At 35.6% G+C, this 21,264-nt stretch overlaps 1 protein-coding gene across 1 annotated transcript; it reads left to right on the top strand.

Annotated features, from left to right (window-relative positions):
• Positions 1 to 11,958: 11,958 nt before the first annotated feature.
• THOC3 (THO complex 3) lies at positions 11,959 to 20,921 on the top strand. The gene is made up of 6 exons (XM_003756858.4): positions 11,959 to 12,351; positions 13,045 to 13,201; positions 14,593 to 14,797; positions 17,464 to 17,625; positions 17,968 to 18,068; positions 19,565 to 20,921. The coding sequence occupies exons 1-6, from the start codon at positions 12,085 to 12,087 to the stop codon at positions 19,726 to 19,728; spliced, it is 1,056 nt and encodes a 351-aa protein (XP_003756906.3). The 5' UTR covers positions 11,959 to 12,084; the 3' UTR covers positions 19,729 to 20,921.
• The last annotated feature ends 343 nt before the right edge of the window (positions 20,922 to 21,264 follow it).

Here is a 21,264-nt window from a genome sequence, read left to right as displayed (position 1 = left end):
CACAATGTAGTTGCTAATAATAGCTACAAAGCTCTATAAGAGTTTAAAACTACACAAAAATTGTTGGGATAATACTTATAATAATAATAATAAATAATATGTATTGTATGTAATTTATGTATATTTATATATAATAATTATAATAAGAATATTCAAAGTGAAAACAAAATCTCATCTGAATTCCTAGGAGAACTCTTGTTTTGGGAGAGGAAGAAAGGTGTCATAGAGGAGGTAGTATTTGAGTTAATCTTCAAAAGATGTGTAGAATTTCAGAAAGTGAGCAGTGTATCATATGCATCATTGTGTATCATGTGAAGCCTATGGATCCCCCTTTCAGAATATCATTTTATATGCATGAAATCAAATGCATAAGATACAGAGGAAACAATTATATTGAAATAGTTATCACCACATGTTTAAAAAAAACCCAAACAAACAAGTTCATGGTCCCCAGGTAAAAAAACCCTTGGAAATGATGATCAGCTGTGAATGACAAAGTTATTCTTAGTAATACAATACTCTAAGACAACTCTAAAGGAGTTATGATGAAAAATGCCATCTGTATTCAGAGAAAGAACTGAAGGTGGTTGACTGCAAATTGAAGCATAGGGGGTTTTTCTAACTTTATTTTTCTTTAGGGTTTGAGGCTTTTTTGTTTTGTTTTGTTTTGTTTTTTTGGCCTATGTTTTCTTTTGCAACATTATTATTATGGAAATGTTTTGCATAACATGTATAATATATATTGAATTACTTACATTTTCAATGATGGGGAGGAAGGAAAGGAAAGAATTTGGAACTCAAGGTTTTAAAAATGAATGTAAAAATTATTTTTACATGTAACTGAGGAAAAATAAAATATTAAATTAAAAAAATTTTAAAAGGAAAAAAAATTTGTAATCACTGAAGAAGAGGAAGGGAAATTCTAGGGATAGAGAATTGTGTCAAAAAAGACACAGAGGTGGGAGGTTTGAAAGGTGTGTTCAAAGGTGTGGGAGTCTTATACTTAGAAAGAACATTTATCTGAGCAGCTAGATGGCCCAATTGAGTACTGTGGTAGATTTGAAGGTATATAGAGGTGAGTTCCCTTCCCCCTTGGGGCTTACAGATTGGTAATACAAGATACAAGCACAAATAAACTATATTATGTAAAGTGGATAAAGTGCTGGACCTGAAGTTAGAAGACCGGAGTTCAAATATGGTTTCAGACAATTGCTTAGCTGTGTGATTCTGGACAAATCACTTCTTGGTTCAGTTTCCTTATCCGTAAAATGGGGATGATCATTGAACTTACCTCTCCTGATTGTTGTGAGGATCAAATGAAAAGATATTTTCAAAATAGTTAGCCCAGAGCCTATCACATGATGAGCATTATATGAATGTTAACCATTATTATTGTTATTACATGGAAGGGGAATATTAAGAGATAGCAAAGGTAGGGTGGTGCCAGGTTGGAGAGGATCTTAAATGCTAAGCGACTGACTCATTTTCAGTTTTGTGACTTGGTCTCTTGAAACTCTCACTGATTCAGAATTGTTATATTATGAATTTTTATTTCCTGGAAGCTTGTTTTCCAGCAGCACAGGCATAAGTAAATGCTTTATTGACTTCTGAAGATAACATAGATACCAGCACTATGAACCAGCACAGATTTTATGGTTTTGACATGTCCAGCCACAAAAATTTATTGAATGAATAAATGAACTGAATTAAACACTGGGGATATAAGTAGAAAAATAACATAGTCTCTAGTTTTAAGGAACTTGAATTCTAATAGGAGAGATAATACTTTTAGAATATTTTAGCTATAAGGCAAATGGAAATGTCTCATGATCCTTAAGGGGTAACAGTAAAATAATGCCTCTTTTAAAAAGTACTTTTCTTTTAAAATTATTTTTTTAATTAAATTTTTTTTTAGAAATTCATTTTAAACTTCAATAAAAAACAAGAAAAGAAGAGAACATTTCTGTGTACACAGCAGAACATGGAGGATTCACGATAAAATCATGAATTTCCATTTCAGAGTGCATACTTTAAAAAAAACAAAAACAAAACTTATACTTGTTTTCAAAGCTACCCAGTTTTTCTGTGCGTCTTTCTAAGTTTCTCTGCTGTGTACTTTTTTGGTCTTTCACTGGGCCACCCCACCCTAGAGGAGGCTACAATTAAACACAAATATGTATATAATATACACACACATACATATATGAACACATATACATATATGTATAACCATACGATGCATATTTCTATTTATGAGTTCTTTCGTTGGAGGTGGATTACATTTTCTTTCATGGATCCAAGTTTTTCATTATTTTTCTAAAATCAACCAGCTTATTATTTCTTTTAGTGAAGTAGTATTGCATATCACAATCCTATATCAAAATCTGTTTAGCTATTCCCCAATTGAAGCACATCTATAATTTTAACTAATATGATAGGTTTAAGATCAAAGTTGTTTTAGTTTGCATTTCTCTCATCAATAATGATTTAGAGCATTTTTCCCACATGAATGAATATAATTTTGATTTCTTCATACTCTTTGACTATTCATAAATTAGGAATGAATTGTATTCTTATAAATTTGACAAAGTTTTTTTATATATTCGAGAAATATTTATCTGGGAAACTGAAAGACTTCTCCAAAATTTGTTTTCTTTTTAATTTTGACTATGTTTATTATATATATACATATATACATATATAATATATATGTGAAACACATATATATTATATATATATATATTACAACTTTTTAATTTAGTACAACTGACATTATTCCTTCTATGTCTGGTTTATACATAAATGCTTCTCATATCCATGAGTCTGATAGGTAATATGTTCCATGTTCTTTTAATTTTTTTTGTGATATTTCCTTTTATATATAGTCATATATTCATTTTGACTTTATCTTGATATATAGTTTATGACAATTGTCTGTGCCTAGTTTTTGTCAGACTGCTTTCCAGTTTTTTCCACAATTTTTTAAATGAAATAATGAATTCTTTTCTCCAAAATTTAAATCTTTTTCATTTATCAAATAAAGTTACTATAATCCACAGTGTATTATGTCTATTCTTTTCCACTGATCTACCTTTCAATTTCTTAGCCAGTTACTGCTTTACCAGTAGCCAGTAATAGCCAGTAATAGATATTTAGCCAGTAATAGATATTAGCCAGTAATAGATATTTTTCACATTTACTGCTTTATAATATAGTCTAAGATCTGATACTACTGAATCTCTTTCCTTTACATTTTTATCCCCATTAGTTTCTTCAAGATTCTTGACCTTTTGTTTTTCCAAATGAATTATTTTTTTTCCTAACTTAGTAAAATTATTTTTAGTAACTCAATTAGGATAGCATTGAATAGATTAGTTAGGTAAAATTGTCATTTTTATTATATTGAGTTTGCCTACCTGTATCTACCCATTACTGTTTCTCCAATCACTTAAATCTGACTTTATTTGTGTTTTATAATTATGTTCATGTATATTCTGGCTCTGTTTAGGTAAGTATACTCAGGTATTTGATACTGTCTACAATTATTTTGAGTGAAGTATTTCTTGCTATCTCTTGTAAGATTTTGCTAGTGATATATAAAATGCTCATGATTTATGTGAGTTTATTGACAGTCTTAATGACAGTCTTAAGAGTACTGATATTTTCAATTAAGAAGTAAACAGATCTTATTTTTTAAAACTTTTATTTTTTTATTTATTTGCTGAAGCAATTGGGGTTAAGTGACTTTACCAGAGTCACACAGCTAGGACAGTTAGATCTTACTAAATTTCATAATTAATCTTTAATATTTATCTTATGTTTCTCCTGATTCTCATATGTAGAATTTTCCATTGAGTTGTGATCTTTTTGCCACAAATATCTAAGAGTCTTTCAGTTCATTGAATGACCATTGTTTTTGTTTGTTTTTGTTCAGGATTAGACTCAACTTATTTTTTTTTGTTGCAATCCTAATTCTTTTTCTCTTTGAAATATAATGTTCCAAGACTTAGGATCTTATAATGAAGAAACTGATTATAGCTCTGTGTTATTTGCATTTTTTCCCCTGGTTGCTTATCATATTTTCTCCTTAACCCAGGCTCTTTAAAACTTGGCTAAGATCTTTTTGTATATTTTTATCCTAGAATATCTTTTAGGTCGCGATCAGTAGATTTTTAAAAATTTCTATTTTATCCTTTCATTCTAATATTTCAGAGCAATTTTCTGTGACTTCTTGTAATATTATATCAAGACTATGTTTCCTTGATTGAAACTCTCAGATAGTTCAAAGATTCTTATATTATCTCTCCTGAGTCTGTTCTCTAGATCAGTTGCAGAGGGATGGAACTCTGAAAAGGTGTACTTGAATCTAAGACAGCAGAGCACTTAAGGCTAAGTACCTACTCAATATGAGATAATGGTTCTATAAACAGATACTTAGAGATAGAATGATGTGATGGCTCTCCTCATGATTGGCACCTGCTGAATGTGATGGAAGGCTGAGGGAGAGGGTCAGAGTCTCTGGCTGGCTGCAGTACATTCGGCAGGGAAGACTTCAGGCTCCAGACTCCAGAGTCCAGGATTCATCTTCGCTGAACCGCATGGCAGCTTGCCTGCCTCCTTCACTTCTCCTAAAGACCAACGACTTTGATCGATCCTGAGGCTCTCTAAAGAGCTAGCTCGAACATTACAATCAGTTATTTTTTTAATAAGAGGTTCCATTTTCTCTTCTATCTTTTCATTCTTTTGATTTTGTTTAATTATTTCTTGGTGTCTTATGATATCATTAACATCCCCTTGCCCAATTCTACTTTTCAAGGAATTATTTTTCTTTAAGTTTTTGTATCTCTTTTTCCAGTTGTCTGGAATTTTTTTCAAAATTTTCTTGATTTTCTTGGTTTGTTCTTATTTTTTCCCCTAATTTTTCCTTAATCTCTCTTATTTGATTTTTGAAATCCCTTTAAAGTTCTTCCAAGAACTTTTTAGGGGCATTGTGACCATTTGGCTATGTTTTCTTGGATTAAAAGTAGATTTTTAACTTCATTATCTCTCTGTGAATATAAACCCAGATATTCTCTATCCCCACAATAGTTTTCTATGATCACGTTCTTTCCCCTTTGTTTTCTCACTTTCATTTTTGTTTTATTTTATTTTTAGTAGGTTATTATTATAATTGGCTCTACTCCTGCGTGTGAAGAATAGTGTCCCAAGTCTCAAAACCTTTTTACTACTATTTTTTCTGAGCTCTGTCTTGGGGACCAACCTTGAGCACTCCTCCCACCACCAAGCCAAGGTTAGAGCCCAAGCCATATTGTGTTGAAAATGTTCTATTTCACTGCCATCCCTCTGGAGGCTGCAAAGTTCAGCATTTCCCTCTGCCCTAGAACTGAGACCAGGAACTCAGCTTTATTGCAAGTGTCCACAACCATCAGGGTCCCTGTCCCTCTGCCACCACATTCACTGAGTATGTTCTTGCTCCTCACCCACAGCTATTATTAAGATCTTGTCTGATCACAATACTATATGATGACCAATTCTCATGGACCTGGCCATCCTCAGCAATGAGATCAACCAAATCATTTCCAATGGAGCAGTAATGAACTGAACCAGCTACCCCCAGAGAAAGAACTCTGGGAGATGACTAAGAACCATTACATTGAATTCCCAATCCCTATATTTATGCCCACCTGCATTTTTGATTTCCTTCACAGGCTAATTGTACAATATGTCAGAGTCTGATTCTTTTTGTACAGCAAAATAACGGTTGGACACGTATACTTGTGGTTTATCTAATTTATATTTTAATATATTTAACATCTACTGGTCATCCTGCCATCTGGGGGAGGGGGTGGGGGGTAAGAGGTGAAAAATCGGAACAAGAGGTTTGGCAATTGTTAATGCTGTAAAGTTACCCATACATATAACCTGTAAATAAAAGGCTATTAAAATAAAAAAAAATGATTAACAGAAAAAAAAAAAAAGATCTTGTCTGGTCAATACAGCTGGGCCTGACATCCTGTGTCCTGTGTTAGGGAAGGGTCTTCCTCTGTCCCTCCAGGGGGCTTCTTGTTTGTTGATTCAATGGAGTCTGCCTGGAGGTTTTTGCACTTCTATGCTGGAACCTCTACTCCTGGAAGTAGAGTCTTTGCTGAGGCCCTCTCAAGTTGTCTTGTAAGGAACAACTGCTTTGAGCTGTTTTATTTATTTCTGCAGCTCTATATTCACTATGAGATCATGATCTTCTGCCTTTTTTTTTGTGGAGGAAATTTGGAGAGTCTGAATTTTTAAAAATTACTCTGCCATCTTTCCAAAATGCTTTCCCTTTTAAAGTCATTTTTACTGATACTGATAATATTTTCACCAATTACATGTAAAAACAATTTTTACCATTTGTTTTCTAAAATTTTGAATTTCATATTCTCTATCCTTCCCTCACTAAGATGGTAAATAATTTGATGTTATACATGTGACATTATACAAAACATATTTCCATGTTAGTCATGTTGTGAAAAAAAACAGACAAAAACCATGATAAAAATAAAGTGAAAAAAATATGTTTTGATCTGTGTTTAGACATTTTAGAAATAATTAACATTTTTCATTTTGGACTCATAATATCCTTTGGAATTGTCTTGGATCATTGTATTTCTGAGAATAGTTAAATTATGTACAGTTGATCATTGTACAAATTACTCTTATTGTATACAATATTCTGGTTCTGCTCACTTCACTTTGCATCAGTTCATATAAGTTTTTCCAAGTTTTTCTAAAATCTTCCTGCTTATCAATTCTTATAACACAATAATATTTCATAACAATTATGTATTATTACTGGTTCAATCATTCTCCAATTGATGGCTATCCTCTCAATTTCCAATTCTTTACCACTACAAAAAGAATTTTTGTATAAATAGATCCTCTCTCTGTCTCTTTATCTGTCTATTGGGAATTGATCTATAGTTTTCCTCTTCTGTTTTGGCTCTTCCTGGTTTAGATGTCAGCATCCCATTTGTGTTGTAAAAGGAATTTGTTAGGATTTTATTTATTTTCCCAAATGATTCATATACTATTGGAATTAGTTGTTCTTTAAATCTTTGGTAGAATTCACTTGTGAATCCATTTGATCCTGGGGATTTTTTCTTAGGGAGTTCATTGATGGCTTGGTCAATTTCTTTTCTTTTCTTTTTTTTAAATGGGGTTATTCAAGTATTCGATTTCCTCTTCTGTTAATCTGGACAATTTGTATTTTTGTAAATATTTAACCATTTTACTTAGGTTGTCAGATTATTGGCATGTAATCAGGATGAAATATGCTCATTTTTTAACTAGCTTTAATCAGTGAATGAACATTGTTTTAGTCAAACTGAGATCTGAGAAAGAACTTAGCTTAAAAAAGCCAAGGTCTCCCACTGTATTTGAAGTCATCCTGACCTATCCAAATAATTGCTTAATTTCATCTTTGTGAATTCACCCTTTAAATATTTAATACTGGTTAACTTTTTTTTTCCTTTTCAAAACATCAGTTTAACCAATGACTTAACCATTTTATTGTTGTTTTGTTTTCTCCCCTCCCTCTATAAAACCAAGTCATAATTTTATTTCCTAATTCAATAGTTTTCTTACTTTCAATTTTATTCTCTCCTTTGATTTTCAGGATTTCTAATTTGGTGTTTAATTGGGAGGTTTTAATTTGTTCTTTTTCTAGTTTTTTTTAAATTTCATGCCCAATTTATTGATTTATTTAATAGTTCTTTCTCTATTTTATTGATAAAAACATTTAGAGATCCAAAATTTCTCCTAACTATTGTATTGCTGCATCTGGTACATTTTGGTATGTTGTCACAATGTTGTTTTTAAATGAAATTTATTAAAGAATTTTTAATGAAATTTATTATTTTTAAGAATATTTTTCTCTTTAATGAAATTATTCTTATGATTGTTCTTTGATCTTCTTATTCTTTAGGATTTATTTATTTAGTTTTCACTATCTTTTCTAAAATTCTATTTACTTTAATGGCTTATTTTTGGTTGAATTTATCTAGTTCAAATAGTAGAAGGTTGAGGTCCTACACTAGGAGAGTTTTACTGTCTTTCCTCTTGTAATTCATCTAACTTCTCAATTTAAAATTTGGACATTTAGCGCATATATGATTAGTAATTACTTTATTTTTGTCTATAGTACCTTTTTAGCAAGATAGTTTCCTTGTCTCTTTTAATCAGATCTTATTTGCTTTTACTTTTTCTGAGATTATGATTGCTGTTTTTTTTTTTTACTTCAGCTGAAGCATGATATATCTTCATCTTTATTCTATATTTCTCTCTCTGCTTCAAATGTGTATGTATGTAATTGTGTGAGTTTGTGTTTTGATATTCTCTGTCACCACAATAACTTTCTATAGGATTCTTTTTTTGTTATGGTTGTCCCAGCTTATTCCTTAATTTTTAACTTGATGTTAATATTGGGCTTTGTTCCTAGTATGTAAGAGACACGTGGCAAGCTTCAAATTTTATTATTATTATTATTATTTTTGGTGCTGGTCTCTTCAGAGCTAATTCTGTGGATCTATAAAGTTTTCAATTTTTCTAAGGTGGTATGATTTAAGGAGCGGTGAGCTCACTAATCTCCTGCCTCTGGTGCCTAAAGTAACCATATGCACTCTTTTTTTATCCTGGACCTGTGACTAAGACCATTGCTCCCCAGTAGCTGCAAGTTCTAACATGCTTGTGCTCCTCCTTGGGACTGTGATCTATGTTTATGATTCAGATCCCCATTTGCACCATGCAACAAAGTCCTGCATCTAGAACCAGCAAAATGTCCCCTTTATTTTTTTCTTCTTCTTCTCCCTCCATCCACATAGGATATAACACCCTTACCTGCAGGTGCTATGCCCAAAGGAATGTAAATGTTGATCACTGAAACTTTGCAAGACATGTTGGGGTTTAGGAGATTGAATCCTTTCTTGAGGACCATGCCTTAAGCCCAGATCAACCTGGGTGTCATTGATTGGCCAACAGCAGGTCCCAGGCCAAGCCTTACTTGGTCACTGTTTGGGCTATGATGATTCAGAGTTAATGTAAACAGTAATTGCTTCTCGTTTTGGCCAGAAACCCTGAGGGTCTTTCCCTCAAAGACTGATTTTTTTTTAAACCATTCTTTGCCTCATTTCTTACCTAGTCTTAATCATTGAATGGGAATTGTTTCAGTCAATCATTGAAGGGAAAGATCTTAGCTTAAAAAGTGCAAGATCCTCTATCTCATCCTGGGCCATCTCCAGTCGTTCTGATCTATATCTGGTCACTGGGCCCAAATGGCTCTGGAGGACAAAGTGAGGCAGGTGATTTTGCATGGCCCTTCTTCACTTAAATCCAATTCATTTACATGTCACGGCATCACCTTCCTGATGTCTAGTCCTCTTTGATAATGAAGGACAAACAATAACTGGGTGAAAAGCATCTGAGTCATGGTGGCAAAATACAGAGTTGAAAATACTACGGGGAGGCGATTCATCCGTTGGAACCAAGGAATCAACAAAGCACTTATTTATTAAGCACCTACATGATCCACACTGGGTTAACTGCTAGAAATCAAAGACAAGAATGATATGGTCCCTGCCTTTGAAGTGTATATATTTGTAACCTACATTTTTAGACCTGGGATGTTTTGCATGCCTTTGCATGTGCAAGAGAATATTCCAATTACTGGAATGATGACAGGATAGGAAATATCTGCAGGAGTTGTAGTAGAATTGATGCAAGAGCTTTGGGAAAGAAATATATTCTTTGAGAAACACTTTTGGATTTATAAATTCTTTGGGAACCTTCTAACTTGGAGAGAAAGACTTTGAAAAAAACTTTGAATGTAGGGGAAGCCAGCTCCTTAACATGTCATCAATTTCTACTTAAGCTTCTTAAAGATTTTGGAGAGAGAATTTCCTTTTAAGTGAGATCAGGATTTTTCTCTCTTGGTTCAAACTGAAATATCTTACTTCCATCAGAAGAAATCATTTACTTTTGTGTATTTTTCTTGTTTGTTTTAATTTTTTTTTTTTTTTTGCTTACTTGCTATTCAATATTTATAACAGTCTTTGTGTGACCAACATTTGATGGGAAGGAGCCAACCTGACAGATGTAAATTTGGAGATATCTTTTTCTATAAAGGACTAATGACCAGGAAAGTGATTTTGTTTTGAACTCCTGTACAACAACTTTTAGGCAGACACATATATGGTTGGTTCTCATCATTCATGGTAGTTAACTATTAAGTTATTGTGAACAAGGAATTGGCAAATACTGAACCATTGCTATGAGAGGCAATATAGATAAAGATAAATAAAGGGTCCTGAAAGCCTGAGAGCACTCTCCAGAGCTGCCTCACTTACAGATGAGTGAATTTTTAATTTTTCTGAATGTATCCTATTGTTGATTCATTAATGCTGAACCTATGACCAGGATCACTGAATTTGCCTGAAAGGTGTTTATCCAACACCTCTTTTCTCAATAAGACATATCATAGCTTTCTCGTGCTTAGATACATTGGGAGACATTTAAACAGTGAAATCACCAACCCCAAACCCACAAAAGTACAAAAAAAGAAAAAACATGACATTTAGCAGACCATATAAAGAGAAGTTATTTATACAGTATGAAACTGAAACAGGAAGTCGGATGGTTGCCAGAACTTTGCTGGGCCTCAGCTAGAAACGTGGCCACTCAAATTCTTGTCACTATGTTCAGGTGGAGGAATGATGATAAAAGTGTGAGTGTTGTTCTTTGGGTTACAAATACATTTTAGCAAGTTGGTGAAGTTGTAGATTATCAAATCTATACATAATGAAGATCATTTAATTCTAGCCCAGTGCTCCGCTCAGAGACTGGTGGGGAAAGTCTGTTCCAATTCCTGATCCTTTTGCTCCTTTTAAGGCAGTCATCATAGTCTCTTTCCCATAGGCATAGAAGATTCTAGAGACATCATTGGAAGCCCCTGGAAAGAACTATCCATTTTGACTAGCCATATCAATATCCGTGTCTTAAATGGGCACACACAAACATATATGAAACAAAATATTCATATTTAATTTGAATATATGCATATGTTATACATGTATTCAAATTCATATCTAATTTGAATATATGCATATATTATACATATATTCAAATTAGATATGAATTGATCTGTGAAAAGAGCTTTGGGGGTGATCAGGAATAGAAGTGAATCTTGAAGTCAGAAGGAGGGAAGAAATGCGTTTCAGGCGTGCTAGGCAATATCAAAAAAGGAGGAGAAATAAAGAAAATTTCATTGGCCTGCGGTACTGTGAAGTGGAGAAAAAATGTCATCTGTAAAATGGGAATAATACTAACAGCACTTATCTCCCTAGAGTTTTAAGGAGATTGAGGTGAGATGTTGGCAAGGCGCCTTCAAGCGCTACGCAAATATTAATTATTTATTAATGTCCCTGGAAAGCAGCCATTAAAGGTCTAGCCTAGGCTTTCTCCTCCGCACGCACTCACGCAACCACTATTGCCGCCCTACGCCTGGTTTACTGTCTCTTTCTGCTGGGTCCTGTACTCCCCAGAGCAATCAACGTCTTTTTGTTTCCAGGCTATTTCTAAGCTAATCAGTCCCGTTGGCTTAAGGCATGAGGAGATTTTAGCACTGTCAGAAGCAGAAGCTGAAGGGATCCAAAAAGATGGTTAATAGTTAATAGGGGTCATAGGAGAGAGAACGCTGAACGATGGGATTTGTAGTCTTTAATCTTTTGCCGTCCTTCCAGGGGCGATTGGGTTGGTGTGAACGCGCTTGCGCCATTTGGCCCCCGAAGCTTCCGGGACGGCTCTTGCCCGACCGGCGGACGGGCGGGATGAGTGCGCATGCGTATATTTTTGAGGCGGCGGTTCCTCGCTCCTTCCGGGCTAGGTGAGTGCGCTTGCGCGTCTTCCCCCGGAGGCAGCGGCTTTGCTTGTCTCCCCCTCTGGCGGTTGAGCGGAGGGAGTGCGCTTGCGTGTCCCCGCCCCTGCCTCCCCTGCGACGCGTGGGTGGCGGTTGGTCTCTGCTCTCCCGGGCGCGCGGCCCGGCTTTCGGTGCCCGGGATGGCTAGCGCCTCGGCCCTCGCGGGGAGCTCTGCTTTGGGGTTGGGTGCCGTCGGGGGCCCCGGGCCTTGGGGCAGCTCGGCCGGGGGCCCGTCCCGCTATGTGGCCGGCATGCAGGAGCTGTTTCGGAGCCACAGCAAGACGCGCGAGTTCCCGGCGCACAGCGCCAAGGTGCACTCGGTGGCCTGGAGCTGTGACGGGCGCCGCCTGGCCTCGGGCTCCTTCGACAAGACGGCCAGCGTCTTCTTGCTCGAGAAGGACCGCCTGGTGCGCTCGGCCCCGGGGGGCGGGCGGGAGGCTGGCGTTGAGGAATTGGGGGGCCCAGGGGGCTCCGAACGCCCCCTGGAAGGCCCGAGTGGTCTGCTTGATTTTCCTTGTACACTGCGGCGTTCCATCTCCCACCACCATGCCTTTGCCTAGGCGGCCTCCCCTCCCCCCTTCCGTTACATTGGGGCCCTGTCAGGTCCGCCTCACTGAGCTTTTCTCGACCTCCTCTCCTCACGTTCTCATTATTACAGTTCTGCTCCTTGACAAACTGCGCGCACTGGTTTGTGGACCAGAACTCCGACTCTTTGGCCCTTGCTCATGTACATTTGAGGACAGCGACTTTGTTGTTTCTGTTTCTGGTGTACATTCTTATCACAAATACCCGTTGCTTTAGTAGGCGGTTAGTAAACACATTTTCGAGCTGAATTGGAGCTTTGGGGGATTGAAAGTAATGGGAGTCTGTTGACAGGATGGAGTGAGAGGATCGGGAAGTGGGGGGCGGGGGGGGGGTGGGGCACAAGAGCCGAAAGAAGGAACGTCCGGGACTGGTCGGCCTTATGCGGGAGAGGGAAGACGTGATGGGCATCTTTGAAAGTGTTCTGGGGCCCTGGCTCTTAAAGCCACTCTGCACTCCCCAAATTCCCAAGTAGCCCATGGAAGTATTTGAGTTAACAGATACCGCCCTCATTTTAGGTAAAAGAAAATAACTACCGAGGACATGGGGACAGCGTGGATCAGCTCTGTTGGCATCCAAGTAATCCAGACCTCTTTGTCACTGCGTCTGGGGACAAAACTATTCGCATCTGGGATGTTAGAACTACAAAATGCATCGCTACTGTGAATACTAAAGGTGATTCTCAAGAGGGAAGAAGGGACTGTCATGGTGTAGTGCATAACATTATTATTATTATTTTTTTTTCATTATAGTAACTTTTTATTGACAGAAGCCGTGCCAGGGTAATTTTTTTACAACATTATCCCTTGCACTCACTTCATTATATTATTTGGAAATTGGAGTTGAAGACAGGGTAATGTCCCCAGGCTGGTGACCTGGGGAAAGTAAGTGCACTCAGAGTCTGTTTCCTTATATTGAAATTGTGATAGAGCAGGACAGAAATGGGAGCTAATATTTTCATGCAAATTAATTTACAAAAATGATTACAAAGCATTTTTTTTCTGCCTTTGCATCCAATCATTCTTTTATCTAATATGCTTTCTCAATCTCTTTATAGATCTATCTGTATAGCTATATATTAAATATATCTAATGATCTAGTGGAAAGAACATTAGATTTTAAAGTCAAACAAGTTGGACTCAAGTTCCAGGTCTATTGCTTATTACCTGTAACTTTAGATAAATTATTTGAGCTTTCTGGGCCTCAGTTTTTTCATTTGTAAAAGGAGAATAATTCTTGCACAATCTACTTCAAAAAAAGTACCATGAAAGCTAGGAAAACAAATTCCACCATGGCCTCTGAGACAAATGACTATCACTTGGGGCAAATCACTTAGCTTATCATTGCTCTAGATCCATGGTGTCATACTCAAATAGAATCTCCATAGGTGCCATATTGATTTAGAAAATCATAACTAACGTTTTTTACTATTTTGTTAAACATTTCTTAGATTTTAATCTAGTTGGATAGTGGATTTGACATCTGCTTTAGGTAGCTTAAGACAGTAAATTGCAGAAGAGATGCTGACTTGTATTTTGCAGAGGGAGTCTATTTACTCCCTTCTCACTATGTTCTGAATGAAATCACAGAAGTCCACTTATGATCCTTATAAATTTGTTGTGAGGAAAGTGCTTCTTTGTTTCTGTAAAGATGAGTTTAGACTTATTTTATTTGATAAGTGGTCATTGAGTTTAGAATATTTAGCAGCTTATGTGATGTTTCCTGATTAATATCAAACTGAATATGGTATTCAAAGAAAAGTTTTGATCTTGTATTATAATAAACCAACTTGCATTTATATAGTGCTTTAAGATTTACAAATTACTTTCATCACAATAAATCTTAGATGTGATAGTGCAAAAGATTACTGTCTTCATTTTATTGACTGAATCTTGGAAATAGTGATAAGCCTAGGATCACATAGCTAGTAAATATCATAATTGATATTTGAATGCAAGTCTTTGAATTTCATGTCCTGTGTCCTTTGCATTGTACTACAGCTATTCCTTAGAAAATTTATTTGGTGGTTCTTGGTCAAGTCAGTTTGCTTATTTATTTCTTTATAGGAGAGAATATTAACATTTGCTGGAGTCCCGATGGGCAGACCATTGCTGTGGGCAACAAAGATGATGTGGTAACTTTCATTGATGCTAAAACCCACCGTTCAAAAGCAGAGGAACAGTTTAAATTTGAAGTAAATGAAATCTCCTGGAATAATGATAACAATATGTTCTTCCTGACAAATGGCAATGGTTGTATCAACATTCTCAGGTAATGGGTATCATCCAGCTCTCCTATTTCTCTCCTATTTATAGCTGCTACAGACTTGTAGAATGTTAGAACAGGAGGGAGTTTTAGATCCTAGAATGTCTTACTGATTTGGTTAATCAATTCACATTTAGCGTTATACTTGCTAGGCTTGTGTTTTCCTCTTATTTCTTTTTACTGATTTTTTACTTACCTTTTAAATCAGTACTTTGTTCTTATGATTACTTTTTCTAATGCCACCTTGATATTAGTCTTCCCATTGGTTCTTCATTTGCTTCCATTTAGCTGTCCAATCCCAAATTCCTTGAATTTACTTAGATTAGAACATAGAATATTAGAAGTAGAAAAGGGACCTCAGAAATCATCTAGTACAATTTCCTCATTTTATGGATAAGGAAACTTAGATTCAGAAAAGGGACTTGCTCTAAATCAATTAGTGGTTGAATGGAGATTCACACCCAGGGCTTATTTCATTATACCATGTTTCTGAACATTTCTTTGGAGGCTGGGATCTATTGGATCTGAGCTGTACAATGTAGATCTCTGCAGTAATTAGGCTGGAGTTGAATGCTTAGTGAGATATTTAAGCTCTTTTCCCTGTCATGAGTTTCTTTAAAGTAGTCATTATTTGGAGAGAGAATGTTTGTCATTGTGACTCATTTGCAGATTTATAGAGAAGGCAGCATGGTTTAGTAAGAGCAGTTGAAAGAGTACTAGATTTAAATCCTAATGACTTGGATATGAATTCCAACTCTGCCTAGTTAGCAGTTATCCCTTTGGAGCAATTCACTAAACTGATAAACTAAACCCTCAGTTTCTTCATCTGTGAAATGAAGGGATGTAGTGCTTTTCATTTTCTATATTTTGGTTGCTTTTTTTAGACTTCATGAAGACATTCTCACCTTATGATCATAACTTAAGATTTATGTGGTACTTTGTACAATATATATAATATAAACCTAGTGCCAGTATTATCACTCAGAATACATCTGGTAACTGGTTCCAGTCTACCAGGCCATCACATTATACTCTTACTCATTAAATATTTGAGAGCTTATTGTATAAATTGTACTATCCTTCTGAGAAGGATAACATATAAAATAAATATTGTTCTTTCTCTGGGAGTTGAGTCTAGGGTTAAATGAGGTATGAACATAGTCATAATGTAAGTGGCATGTGAATGATACAAAATGTTCTTTAGGAGTTCAGAGAGGAGAGAATGATAACTTTATGTTGATTGCATAAAAGGAGTATAAACTAAAAAAAAGCCAGGTGAAATTCAGGGAAGCAAAATAGGTAGAGATGTGCCTTTCTATCATTTATCATGCTCTTTTGGATGGAGAGTAGGGCATGCTCCCTATTGATAGGTGGAAGAAGCAAAGATAAGGATCTAACTAACACCAGCAGTGATACCTTAAGAGGGTCATTCCCCACTCTAATGTTCAGTTTTCTCTTTTGTTAAATGAGGGGTTTGGACTAAAATTAAGATGATATATTTGGAGCTGGAAGGCACCTGATCCTTTTATTTTACAGATGTGGAATTTTACAGATTTTATAGGCCAGAGAAGTTACGTGACTTGTTCAAGATAGCACAGTAGTAGACCTAGGATCTTAAAATTAATTATTTTTTAGACAGGATTTGAACCTACATTCTTTGACTTTAAACCCAGTGCTGCTACTACTCTACCATGATTCACACCACCATAATTCAGATCTTCATTTTTTCTTGTTTGAATTGTTTCAGTGGCATCTGTTGAGGAAACTAGATGGTACAGTGGGCTGGATCTGCAGTCAGGAAAAATCTTGTTTCAGATGCTAGCTGTATGACCTTAGACAAATCACTTAAATCTTTTTTAGCCTAGTTTCCTGATTTGCAAAATGGGGATAATGATGTACTTCCCTCCTGGGGTTGTTGTGAAGGGAAAACGAGGTATTTATTATAAGTGTGATATGAAGTTGAAGTTGATAAGGTCAATGAGAGATGCAAAGTATTCTGTGAAAACATGAAGAAGGGAGAAGTAACTTTGCGCTCACATATATATAAAACTGCTTTATAGTTTAAAAAACATTTTCCTTAAAAGAATCATAAGAGATAAGTAATCAACAAGTATTTATTAAATACCTACTATATGCTGGGCACTGAGGATGTGAAGACAGACATGAAATAAACCCTGCCTTCAAGGAGCTTACTGTGCATTTTATTGTAGAGATGATGGGGACATTTAAATAATATGCATAATAATTGCAAGTTAATTGTGGAAGGGGGAAGGAAAGACTAGTGGCTGGAGGAACATCTTCATATATAATTGTTGATGCCTGATATAAGCTTTGAGAGATAAAGTATTTATGAAGTACTTATTATGTGTTAGAGGGGATTCTAAGAGGTAGAGGTAAAGAGGGAATAGATTTCTAGTTATGGAAATGGGTAAGGAGAGTGAAAAAGAACGGGAATTATGAATATTATCTCTTAATGTGATGGTGAGGAAAATGTAGCTCAGAAAAGTTAAATGTAATTGGTTGGGTTGCCCCACATCTCAGTTAAAATTTGGGTCAACTCCTAGGCCAGTACCTTTGCTGCTAATAATTTAGATCCAGGTTGTCAGTGGGTTGCACTTTTGAGTATGTGGATAAATGATCTATGTGCCTTGTTCTGTGTTTTTTCTTTTTAGCTATCCTGAGTTGAAGCCTGTGCAATCCATCAATGCCCATCCTTCCAATTGCATCTGTATCAAATTTGACCCCACTGGGAAATACTTTGCCACAGGAAGTGCTGATGCACTGGTTAGCCTTTGGGATGTTGATGAATTAGTGTGTGTGAGATGTTTTTCCAGGTCAGTAGTACTTCTTGATCATTCATCTCTTGTTCCTAACTATGCTACAGTATTTTGTGCCATTTTCATTTGTTCTTTACATTTCTTAGATGGGGTTCACATAGTGAAAGATGGAAGCTTTTTGGTTCTGTGTAATATGTGTACATATTTTGAATATCAACTCAGCACTTAGACTGTCCATTTATTCTTGCTGGGAGAAAAGTTTCCTTTTCCAGTTATATATATATATATATATATATATCACATATATGTGTGTGTGTTTGTGTATGTATGTTATACATAAAAAAAATTATATTTAATTTAATTTTAATTTAATGATGAATAAAAATCCCTATTCTACAGATTGGATTGGCCAGTGAGAACCCTCAGCTTTAGCCATGATGGGAAGATGCTTGCATCAGCATCTGAAGATCACTTTATTGACATTGCTGAAGTAGAGACAGGTAAAAAAGTTCCACTTAAGGAAATTAGCATTATGTTTAATAATGTGAAACAGAAGGTACAGCTGGCAAAAACTTTAGATCAGTGTTTTCCCTTTAATTTTTACAGCTGATAAAGCTGATATGAAATAACTTATCCAAGATATCATAACTAGGCAGTGGTAGAGCTGACATTGAAAAAATTTCTAAAGTTAAGAATCCCAAAATCACTTTCTGAGTGAGTTGAATTATCTAAACTGTTCCTCTATCCCAATAGTTTTATGCCAAAAGAAACAAATTTGTGGTGGTGGGAGGTACGTCTAGAGTTGCATTTTGCGTCTATTAAAAAAATTCCTTAGTGGTTTATTTTGTGTGTGCCTTTCACTTTAGCTTCTAAAGCCTAAAAATGTTCAATATTTTTAGACAAAAGATTTTATGAAATTACCTTTGACATGATTTTAGATTACTATTGACAGATATGCAGTTTTAGAGTTCTTTTGGAAGACAAAATAAAAACCTCAATCAAAAATATAAAAAAAAAAAAATTGATTAAAGCACTTTGACAACCCTTTGAAATGCCAATGCAGTGAATGAATAGCCACTAGCTTAAAATTCATAATTCACTGTTATATCTGGAGAGAGAAAGCAGATCTGTAGATCTCAAGAAATCCATACTGAGGAAAGCTTTGAATCAACTTGACATTATTCTCTTTGATTCATCTTAATTTGAGGGAATAATAAAAAAACACAGGGAGGAAGATTTTTTTATTCATACAGATTTGGATCATATCCATTTTGCAAAGGAGGAAACTGGAGCTAAGAAAATTAAGTGACTTATCTAAGATCACATAGTAAGCATCCGAGACAAGGCTTTGAAAACCCAAAGTGAAAGCTACCTTTTCATGAAGTACAGATCCACTTGTCAAAGTTCACCAATGCAAAATGAATGATACAAGGAGGACCTACTTCAAAGGAGTATTAGTAAAGCATTTTATAAATTTTAAGGCTTTACATGTGGACTTTTATTGACCCATGTTGCCCTCTGTTGGAAAATTTCATACCTTTAAATATTATCAACATTTATTTGAAAGAATTTTAGTTCTTAATTTCCTTTTTTTGTGCCTTTATGTTTCAAAGGAGAAAAAACTTTTTGTTCTGTCTTGTTTTTGATTCTTACAAGTTTTTGTTAATGGAATAACATTCTTAGAATCATCTAGTTCAACCTGTATTTGGGAAACAGTGGGATAGAATGGAAAGAGTAATGGATTTTATCAGGACACTTTAGTTTAGATCCCAACTGTAGCATTTCCTAGCTCTGAGCTTGAGGACATAGTTTTACAAACTCTTTGAGCCTTAGTTTTTATATCCTTTACCTAAGGATAATCCTTATGTAGTTCAAGGGTAATTGTGAAAAAGTACTTTTTGGGTCTTAAGGTGCAATAGAAATAAGAAATTTTATTTCTGATCAAATCTGTATCTGAATATATTTGACTTTTGTTTTCTGTGTCTGTTGATTGTAGGTGATAAGCTCTGGGAGGTGCAGTGTGAGTCCCCAACATTCACGGTGGCTTGGCATCCCAAAAGACCTTTGCTGGCATTTGCTTGTGATGACAAAGATGGCAAATATGACAGCAGCCGGGAAGCAGGGACTGTGAAGTTATTTGGACTTCCTAATGACTCTTAAAAGGAGGCTTGGAGAGTCCAGTCTGCAGAGGGGAGCCCTGGCTCAGAAGAGAAGCTGGGAGAAAGGCCTGGGAAAGTCAGGCATTGTTTTGTCTAGTTTGTTTGCTCTGTTTTTCCCCAGAGTACATTCTCCCCCATTACCAAATATCCCAATAGAAGAGAAAGTTGTTCCATGTCCACCCATTTGAATAAGATAGTACGACTTTTGGTGGCAGTATTTTTGTGGGAGTGGGGGGTGTCAGAGTTTCCATTTATAGTAATCTGTTAATGCAAAGAGCACTGAATTAAAGAGAGCAATGGAAAGAAGACTGGATTTGAAATTGGAGGCCTCTATTTACAGCTTAGTTCTGCTATTACTTAAAACTTTGCCTCTCTGGGCCTTAGTTTCTCATTTTTAAAATGAGGGATTTGGATGATCTAAATCCTATTATCTTTCTGTCTCAGGGGACTGTCCTGTATTGTTCAGAAATCCTAGGAATTTCTGCAATTGGAATTTTGTTAATTCCAATTGCAATAATTAATGGAATTTTTGTTAGTTAAGTGGAAATTTTTCAATTTCCTCCCTTTTTTTATTTCCTTGAATTTTGAGAAGGTGTTGTAAACTTCATAACCTTTGCTGACTCTAAAAGGTTGTTGGTTTTAGGAAGTGACAATCTCACTTCTTGATTAAATATTGAATGGCCCATATTAGTAATTTTATCTTGAATAGAGATAAAAAAGACTGGTGCCTTAGTACCACAGTCCTGAAAATAATAGCTCACTCCTCTATAAAGAGAGGGGCTTGGATTAGATGACTTCTAAATTCCTGTTGATCCATTTTTAATAGCACTTGGTTTGCAAAATAATTTCCTCACAATAACCCTAAGGGGAGGGCAGAGAGTTTTTTATTCCCATCTTAAGGTGATAAAACTGGCATAGAGAGGCTTAAATAATTTACCCAAGGGGTCACATGGCTAGTCAGGTATTTCTTCCTGGGTGATTGGTGTTATAACATAATTTCAATTTGCTACCTCATTTGGGTGTCCCCATATGTGATGTATGTCTTGATAACTCTCCTCTGCTCATACTCATTCTACTTGTGGGTCCAGGGTTGATGAAGAGGAATGTAACATTTTGGGAAAAGTATTTTTTAAGAATGATTTTGATATTTTAGCTTTTAATAAAAGTTAAATTTTGGGGCATTCTTACAATTTAGTAAGGTGGTACTGGACTTTTTTATTTTCTTTATCTGTGAGAGATGTATAAAAGTGCTTGCTCTTTACCATTTTGAATCCTGATTTAAATCCTCTGAGAAGTTGAAGCTGATTGGTGATCATTTTAAGTTGACATTTGCTACCTTACAATAACAGTTTCCCATTTCTTTGATGAAAGTTTTAAAAATACTGTGAAGGCTGCAGGGTCTGGAGATTGTCATCTTTATTTTATAGGGTAGGACTAATTCAATCTGGTCAGGAGGTATCCATTGGAGTACCCTAGAAATCTATTTTTGGTCCTACACTTAAAAGATTTTACACCTAGATTTTCCTTGGTATTCTTC

This window comes from Sarcophilus harrisii, chromosome 2, assembly GCF_902635505.1.
Source record: "Sarcophilus harrisii chromosome 2, mSarHar1.11, whole genome shotgun sequence".
NCBI classification, from domain to species: Eukaryota; Metazoa; Chordata; class Mammalia; order Dasyuromorphia; family Dasyuridae; genus Sarcophilus; species Sarcophilus harrisii.
The sequence above is the reverse complement of the archived record's forward strand: the minus strand, read 5'-3'. Positions and strand labels throughout refer to the sequence as shown.

What these genes read in the sequence shown, in the direction of transcription:
- THOC3 (XM_003756858.4), top strand. Translation starts at nt 12,085, where the DNA reads ATGGCTAGCGCCTCGGCCCTCGCGGGGAGCTCTGCTTTGGGGTTGGGT. An exon ending in TGTGTGAGATGTTTTTCCAG is followed by an intron (nt 17,626 to 17,967) that starts GTCAGTAGTACT and finishes CCTATTCTACAG; the next exon opens with ATTGGATTGGCCAGTGAGAA. An exon ending in CATTGCTGAAGTAGAGACAG is followed by an intron (nt 18,069 to 19,564) that starts GTAAAAAAGTTC and finishes TGTTGATTGTAG; the next exon opens with GTGATAAGCTCTGGGAGGTG.